The 8,692-nt window shown below is 52.4% G+C and overlaps 1 protein-coding gene across 2 annotated transcripts; it reads left to right on the forward strand.

Moving 5' to 3' along the window:
- The first annotated feature begins 4,746 nt into the window (after positions 1-4,746).
- Positions 4,747-8,328, forward strand: LOC128972228 (uncharacterized). Of its 2 annotated transcripts, none has more exons than XM_054388098.1 (8): positions 4,747-4,791; positions 6,104-6,176; positions 6,434-6,448; positions 6,562-6,760; positions 6,839-7,071; positions 7,246-7,281; positions 7,408-7,515; positions 7,928-8,328. In XM_054388098.1, the coding sequence occupies exons 1-8, from the start codon at positions 4,787-4,789 to the stop codon at positions 7,991-7,993; spliced, it is 735 nt and encodes a 244-aa protein (XP_054244073.1). In that variant the 5' UTR covers positions 4,747-4,786; the 3' UTR covers positions 7,994-8,328. The 2 variants fall into 2 exon arrangements, with proteins under 2 accessions (XP_054244073.1, XP_054244074.1); XM_054388099.1 differs by having other exon boundaries at positions 6,565-6,760.
- Positions 8,329-8,692: the final 364 nt, after the last annotated feature.

The raw sequence follows: 8,692 nt of genomic DNA on the forward strand, positions 1-8,692 counted from the left end.
GAAAAATAGTCCAATGATCTGTCAATTTTTTGTGGGATCAGCATTGAAACCTGTGAGAAACGCCTTTCAGGATGTTCTAATATTTCACTTTATGGATGATATTCTCATTATTGCGGAACAGGAGGATTGATTGTCAACAGTACCTGTATTGCTGTCAAACTTAGAACATTATGGGTTACAAGTGGCCCCTGAAAAGGTGAACCACCTTGGAAATACCTGGGGTAACAATTAACAGAGTCTAAAGTCATGCCATTCAAAATTGAACTTGTGAATTAGGTGCATATATTATAATCATAGAATCAGTCAGGATTGGAAGGGACCACAAGGATCATCCAGTTCCAACCGCCCTGCCATGGGCATGGACACCTCACACTGGATCAGGCTGGCCAGAGCCTCATCCAGCCTGGCCTTAAACACCTCCAGGAAAGGGGCCTCAACCACCTCCCTGGACAACCCATTCCAGGCTCTCACCACTCTCATGGGGAAGAACTTCCTCACGTCCAGCCTGAATCTCCCCACTTCCAGCTTTATTCCATTCCCCCCAGTCCTATCACTACCTGACAGCCTAAAAAGTCCCTCCCCAGCTTTCTTGTAGGCCCCTTTCAGATACTGGAAGGCCACAATAAGGTCACCTCGGAGCCTTCTTTTGTCCAGACTGAACAGCCCCAACTCTTTCAGTCTGTCCTCACAAGAGAGGTGCTCCAGCCCTCTGCTCATCTTGGTGGCCCTTCTCTGGACACCTTCCAGCATGTCCATATCCCTCTTGTAATAGGGGCTCCAGAACTGGACGCAGTACTCCAGGTTCGGTCTCTACAAAAAGGTTAAACAATGACTTACAGAAATTGCTGGGCGCTAAAAATTGGATCAGGCCCATGCTGGGCATTACTACCTTAGAATTGGATCCTCTGTTTCAGCTATTACAGGGAGATGCTGACTTAGCCTCACCACGAGAACTAAAGCCAGATGCTTTACAATCTCTGAATTGTATAATTAGAAAAATACAATCAGGTTTTGCTAGCTGCCGTCAGCTGCAGTTGCCATTAAGAGGCTTGGATATCAATTCTAGTTGCCAGCCTTTTGGGATTGTCGGTCAATGGGATGGTAAGGAGTGGCAATTTCTATCCCACCAACCATCTAAATCTAACTGGACAAGATTTGAAATGATTGCAAATGTTATTCAGAAAGTATGTACTCGCAGTATCTCTATTTTTGGAGAGGATATTGATGTCTTACACATTGCATTAAACAAACAGGATTTTTCTTGTGCTTTAGCCAATTCTATGACACTGCAAATTGCCCTGGCAGATTTTACTGGCACTATTGCCTTTGACCTTCCTGGTCATAATCTCTTTCTGATATCCCTTAAACTGCCACACCTATTGTCTCTAGCAAACTGTTGGTGGGAGCTTGAACTGTCTTTTTAGATGGCTCAATGTCATCACACAAGGCTGTGGTAGTTTGGTTTGACAATGCCAAACAGGAATGGCACCACCGCATCACTCATCAGGAAGGCTCTGCTCAAGTTATGGAGTTACGGGCTGTAGTCGAGGCGTTTAAGCTATTTGCCATGGAACTGCTGAACATGGTTGTAGATTCCAAATATGTTTATGGAGTATTGTTACGATTAGAATTTGCAGTTATAAAAAGATTGAATAACAAGGAATTGTTTGACCTTTTTGTAGAGCTGGAACAGTTGTGTAATGCGAGGACTGAGAAATATTTTGTGATGCATGTGAGGTCTCATTCCAATCTTCCAGGACCTATAACAGAAGGAAATGCAATTGCAGATAGGCTGACTGCAACAGCACATCTGCCCAATGCTATCCAACAAACAAAAATTCTGCATGCATTTTTTCATAAGAATGCAAAGAGCTTAATGAAACTGTTTGACATTACTTTTTCTCAAGCTACAGACATGGTGCAAATGTGCCCTGTTTGCCAGAAAGTTACACCATTCTCGCAGATAATAACAGCTGTGCCAAGAGGACTTCGTCCCAATGAAATTTGGCAATCTGATGTGACTCATGTGCCTGAATTTGGCAGGCTGAAATACATACACGTATCCATTAATACATTTTCCAGTTTTGTGGTAGCAACAGCTCATACAGGAGAAAAAGCACGGGATGTGTGATCTCATTTTTTACGTGCTATTGCAATCTGAGGCATTCCAAAAACAATTAAAACTGACCCACCTGGTGGATGTGGGACAGGCTGTGGATGTAGTCTGCCTGGACTTCAGCAAGGCCTTTGACACCATTCCCCACAGCAAACTCCTGGCCAAGTTAACAGCCCATGGCTTGGACAGGAGCACTCTGTGCTGGGTTAGGAACTGGCTGGAGGGCTGAGCCCAGAGAGTGGTGGTGAATGGTGCCACATCCAGCTGGAGGCTAGTCACTAGCAGTATCCCCCACTAGCGGTATCCCCCAGGGATCAGTTCTGGGCTCCATCCTGTTCAATATCTTTATTGATGATCTGGATGAGGGAATTGAGTCAGTCAGCAGTAAATTTGCAGATGACACCAAGTTGGGAGCAGGTGTTGATTGGTTAGAGGGTAGGAGGGCTCTGCAGAGGGACATTGACCAGTTGGACAGATGGGGAGAGTCCAACACAATGGCATTCAAGTCAAAGTGCCAGGTGCTGCACTTTGGCCACAACAACCCCATGCAGCACTACAGGCTGGGGTCGGAGTGGCTGGAGAGCAGCCAGACAGAAAGGGACCTGGGGGTACTGGTTGACAGCAGCTGAACATGAGCCAGCAGTGTGCCCAGGTGGCCAAAAAGGACAATGGCATCCTGGCCTGCACCAGGAATAGTGTGACCAGCAGGAACAGGGAAGTCATTGTGCCCTGTGCTCAGCACTGGTTAGGCCACACCTCGAGTCCAGCTCTGGGGCCCTCAATTTAAGAAGGATATTGAGATACTTGAACATGTCCAGAGAAGGGCAGCAAGGCTGGTGAGAGGCCTCGAACACAAGCCGCATGAGGAGAGGCTGAAGGAGCTGGGACTGTTTAGCCTGGAGAAGAGGAGGCTCAGGGGAGACCTCATTGCTGTCTACAACTACCTGAAGGGAGGTTGTAGCCAGGTGGGGGTTGGTCTCTTGTCCCAGGCAATCAGTGACAGAACAAGAGGACACAGTCTCAAGCTGCGCCAGGGGAGGTTTAGGCTGGAGGTGAGGAGAAAGTTCTTCACAGAGAGAGTTGTTAGCCATTGGAATGAGCTGCCCACGGAGGTGGTGGAGTCACCATCCCTGGAGGTGTTCAAGAGGGGATTGGACGTGGCACTTGGTGACATGGTTTAGTAGTCATGAGGTCTTGGGTGACAGGTTGGACTTGATGATCCTTGAGGTCTTTTCCAACCTTATTGATTCTGTGATTCTGTGATAAGGGTCCCGGTTATGCTTCAACCTCTCTCAAACAATTTTTTAAAGAGTGGGGAATTCAGCATGTCACAGGCATACAACATTCTCCCACAGGTGAAAGCATAGTGGGACGCAGGCACCAAACTTTGAAACGTATGACAAAGAAACAAGCTGAAGCCACAGAAGGTCTTACACCTCATGAGAAATGATCAAAAGCGACCTATGTTTTGAATTTTTTTAATCTGTCTTCTTCAAAAAATACAACACCTTTTGAGAGATTGATGTTACCCCTAAATATTATTCAAAGCCTCAAGTATTATATAGACATACATACTGGACGATGGGAAGGGTCTGTTCCTCTCTTAACATGGGGAAGAGGTTATGGATGTGTTTCTCTTTCCACAGGTCCTTATTGGCTGCTGGCTCGACGAATAAAGCCATACCATCACAAAAACGAGCCCCAGACAGCAACATCAATGGAGAAGGATGCTGTGGGCAACATCCCTCTTATGGATGGTGGTGCTGAATCAGAGTAATAGTGAGACTGAATGGTAAGTTTGGGTACAGAAGGAAACCACCTGGGGTAGCCTTTGGTCAGAAGAACAGGAGGCTGAGCAGAGACCTTCTGGCTCTCTAGGGCTCCCTGAAAGGAGGTTGGAATGAACTGGGGGTTGGTCTCCTCTGCTTACTAACAAGTGATAGGATGAGAGGAAATGGTCTCAAGTTCCCCCAGGGGTGCTGCAGGTTGGCCAACAGCTGCTTGGCTGCAGCAGAGTTGGAGGTCACTCAGTACTGGCTTTGGGGAAAGGAACTTCTGGGAAAAGGAGAGCAAGAGTGAAAGCAACACAAATGCCACAGGGACTGCACAGCCTCTTGTGTCACACTTCATTGCCATGCAAGGGAGATGCCAAAGCTGTCAGAAATCTGCTCAAGGCCCTAACCAGGGACCCTCAGCCAGCACCCACACAACTGTGGCACCCAGCACCGGGGCTGGAGGAAAGGCCTGGAGAGGGCTCACAGGGTCTGCCCTAGGGGGCTCACCTGTGGGGAGAGGGGCAGAGAGCGTCTGGCACCCAGCCTCTGATGGCACTCAGATGCTGCTGGGACCCGTCCCAGCTAGCACTATAGATGCTGGCATCCATCTCCTGCTGGCACCCTTCCTACTATCACCTTCCTCTGCTAGGACCTACCCCTGCTGCTGCCTATTCCTCGATAGCAGAAAGCCCCAGGCAGTCTTTCACAGGGTTTGTACTCTGCTCAGGTTTCGTTTTCAGTAGTCTCCACCTCCCACGGTCACAGGAAGCAGGAAATGTCAGCTTGCATCCTGCACCTCCCAACACAGCCCAGCCCTGCCTCATTTCCCACCCTCGGAGGTGCCAGCAGCCCAGATCCGTCACCAGCTCAGTCCCAGGGACATCACTGCTCAGTAATGTGGTAAGGACGCTTCCATCTCCGCAGCCCCCTGCAGGAATCTGCTCGTCCTGGGGCCCAGCTAGGAGATGGAGGGAGAGGAGGAACAGGGCTTGTCCCGGGATGTCTCCACCTTTAGCGGCTGGGAAGCACAGGGTGACTTTTGCTGGCTTGCAGCTGACCTCTCCTGCTCTTTGTCTTCCTGAGAGGTCGAGAGAGAAAGGCTGAAAGGGAAATCTGGACATGGTGCAACCTGTGAAACCTGCCTGGGGCTTTGTGCTTCTTAAAGCTGGGGCTCCTTTGTGATTGACACTGAATGGTAAGTTTGGGCACAGAGGGAGACCACCTGGGGTAGCCTTTGTCAGGGAAACAGGAGGCTGAACAGAGACCTTGTGGCTCTCTAGGGCTTCCTGAAAGGAGGTTGGAATGAGCTGGGGGTTGGTCTCCTTTCCCTACTAACAAGTGACAGAATGAGAGGAAATGGTCTCAAGTTCCCCAGGGGCACTGCAGGTTGGCCAGCAGCTGCTTGGTTGCAGCAGAGTTGGAGGTCACTCAGCACTGGCTTCGGGGAAAAGAACTTCTGGGAAAAGGAGAGCAAGAGTGAAAGCAACACAAATGCCACAGAGACTGCACAGCCTCTTGTGCCACACTTCATTGCCATGCAAGGGAGATGCCAAAGCTGCCCACACTGCCAGCTCCAACCCAGGGACCCTCAGCCAGCACACACACACCTGTGACACCCAGCACCAGGGCTGGAGGAACAGCCTGGCCAGGGCTCCCAGGGTCTGCCCCAGGGTGCTCACCTGTGGGGAGAAGGGCAGAGGGAGTCTGGCACCCAGCCTCTGCTGGCACTCAGCTGCCACTAGGACCCATCCCTCTAGCACCCATCTCCTGCTGTCACCCCCCCCTGCTAGCACCCACCTCTGCTAGGACCTACCCCTGCTGCTGCCTGTCCCTGCTATTGCCACCCATGCTAGCACCACTCTTGCCACAGCAGCCTCACAGCACCTCCTGCCTCCCCTGCACCCCAACACTCAGCACCAGGCAGATTCCAGTGGTGGGGAATGTGGTTGTTGGATGCTACAGCAGAGGGATGGAACTCAGGAGCATATCCCAGGTGGTCTCCCTCCATTCCCAAACTGAACATTCAGTTGCCAGTAGCAGATCAGCCTCAGCTGGAAGAAGCAGAAGGCCCCAGGCAGGTTTTCACATAGTTTGTATTTGCTCAGATTTTCCTTTCAGTCTTTCTCCACCTCTCACAGGCACAATGAATAGGAAAGGTCAGCTTGGATCCAGCACCTACAGACATAACTCACCACTGCTGCATTTCCCACAGGTCTTCTTGGAGGCGCCAGGAGCCCAGCTCCAGCACCAGCTCCTTCCGAGGGTCATCACCAATGAGTTCCTCTGTAAGGACTCTGCCATCTCCACAACCCTCTGCAGGCAGCTGCCTGCAACACTGTGCCGCTGGGACAGGGGGGAGGGGAGGAACAGGGCTTGTCCCCGGATGTCTCCAGCTTGCAGCAGCAGGGAGGCAGTGCCTGGCTCTTGCCTGAGCCAAGCCCTTGCCCTGGCAGCAGCCATCACGGGCAGGGTGTAGTGGCAGCTGGGACGCTGCCCCCCAGGCACAGGTGCTGACCCCACTTCTCTTCCTCTCTCCTTGCAGATGTCGAGCAGTTCTGTAAGTAGGAGCCTGGTGAGGCCTTGGCTGGCAGCATGGGGGATTTGGGGGGCGTTGGTGTTTGGTGGGACCTGTTCTGCCATCTCCTCACACTCTCTCCATGGTGCCGTTAGCAGAGGATGTATAATGCCATTCAGTTTCTGCTGCGCAAGAGCATCCCTGGGCATGGGAAGGTCTTCGACAAAGTGCCAGAGGCAGAAATGCAGCCTGGGGACATCATTCTTGTCCCCATGCAAGATAAGAACCTCCTTTACTGCCTCTTCAAACACGCAGCTGTCTACATCGGGGATGGAGAGCTCATACACTTCCAGGGTAAGTGCCTGAGCCCCAGGTCATGTCTGTGATATGGCAGAGCCTGGGTCAGGGCAACAGCAGCTCTTGGTTCTGCAGAAATCTCTGGTCAGGGTAGCAATGGTCAGATCAGCAAGGAAGGCTTCCAGGCCATGAAAATGGCAACACGGAATTACCAGATCTACCGGAAAAGAGGAGGGATTGACCTCAATGACTTCCGTAGCAAAGTCAAGGAGGCAATGCACAGCGAAGCTGAGTATCACCTAGGCACCAACAACTGCATCCACTTTGCCCTCTGGCTTCTGGGCTTGGCAGACTTCTACAGGAAACTGGTGAGCATGGAGCTATCATGGCTGTGGTGTGATGGTTTCTGCACCCACAGCCCCTCCTGCCCTTGCATCCTGATCCGAGACCTCCTCAGGCTGGCCCATAGGTGGTAGGGACAGTGCTGGGGTTAGTGGTGGGGACAGCCAAGCCCCCTATGCATGGACACCTTTCTCTTGCAGGTGGAATTCCACGAAGAAGTTGACAAAGAAAAGGCTGTGAGTATTCCCAGGGTTAGTCCTCCTTGGTAGGCCACCTGGGTCCCTGGGAATGGTCTGGAGCCATCTCTGGGCCAGTGGTGGGGACAGTCAAACCCTCTGTGCATGGACACATTTCTCTTGCAGGTGGAAATCTCTGATGAAGATGGCAGAGAGGAGGCCATGAGTATCCCCAGTGACAGCCCTTCCAGGCAGGGCTCTGGTATCCCTGGGACAGCTGCAGTGTCATCAAAGGTGCCTGGGGTCTCTGGGAGGGGCAAGAACCCCCAGAACACTGAGGTCCCCAACAGGGCGGTGACATCTCCAAGTACACTTAGGTCCATGTGGGGGATGGGTCCCCATCAGGACTGCGATGGCCAAGAGAGGGCTGAGTCACCAGCAGGGATGGAGTCCCCAAAGAAAGATGGGTTCCTCTGGAGGGTCATGGGGTCCTGGGAAAGCAGGGTCACAGACAAGGCAGTAGGGTCTTTGGGAGGCTTTTGCTGTGCCCAAGAGGCCTTTGGGATCTCCAGGAGAGCTGAGCTGCTGCTGCCAGTGTCAGTTGGGGACACAGCAGCAAGCATTGGGAAGGGCAGGGCAGTGGTCTGGACATAATCCACTCCTTTACGACAAGGCTGCAGCCCACCCACCCGCTCTGATTTTGCAGGGGTTTGTGCTCCATCATGAGAGGGACTGGCAACAGCCACATCAGCCTGAGCATGACCAGCCCTGACTCACGGAAGAGCCTCAGCATTGCCCCACGCACCCCAACACCTCATCCCAGGGAAGGCCCTTTGCTGAGGAGGAGCTGTTCCCTTCTGCTTGCTGCAGCTTCATTGCCATGCATTCATGAGGGGCTTCATTCCTGCTCCCTCCATTACATGTCCCCATTTCCCTCCACCAACATCTACAATGACAATAAAGCAGAGAGCACAAGACAATGCAGAAGGTACTGCCTGGGTGTCCTAGAGCAGACAACGTGTCCCCAGGCAGCTGGGCTGGGCTGGGCTGAGCTTGGGCTGCTGCCAGGAGCCCAGCCAGCTGCCCCATGCCTGCCCTCCTCAGCTGCACAGGGGCACACAGCTCTGACCAAAGGCTCGTGGCTGGAGAGAAGGACATCACCAGCCCAGGCTGCTGGACACCACTGCTCGCCCGTGGCACACACAGGCCTGGGGCAGGGGCTCTGTGTGGTGCTGTGGCTCTGCAGCAGGGCTTTGGTGTTGTGCAGGAGCAGGAGGTGAGCAGGCTGCAGGACGTAGGCCTTGTGCTTGGCCAGCCAGGACACCTCTGCCTTGCTGACCTTGGCCTCCTGCTCCTCAGAGCCATCCAAAGGCTCCTCAGAGCTCTCCTCCAGCAAGGACTCCAGCACCACCAGCTGAAACCTGATGCTGGGGGTGGGGTTGGCTTGCAGCCAGGATCATACACTCATAGA

The sequence above is a fragment of the Indicator indicator genome, chromosome 16 (assembly GCF_027791375.1).
Source record: "Indicator indicator isolate 239-I01 chromosome 16, UM_Iind_1.1, whole genome shotgun sequence".
NCBI classification, from domain to species: Eukaryota; Metazoa; Chordata; class Aves; order Piciformes; family Indicatoridae; genus Indicator; species Indicator indicator.

Bases quoted from the DNA above. Each gene is read 5' to 3' on its own strand.
- LOC128972228 (XM_054388098.1), top strand. The intron at 7,072-7,245 runs GTGAGCATGGAG...TTTCTCTTGCAG, and splicing joins CAGACTTCTACAGGAAACTG to GTGGAATTCCACGAAGAAGT. The intron at 7,516-7,927 runs GTGCCTGGGGTC...CTGATTTTGCAG, and splicing joins CAGCTGCAGTGTCATCAAAG to GGGTTTGTGCTCCATCATGA.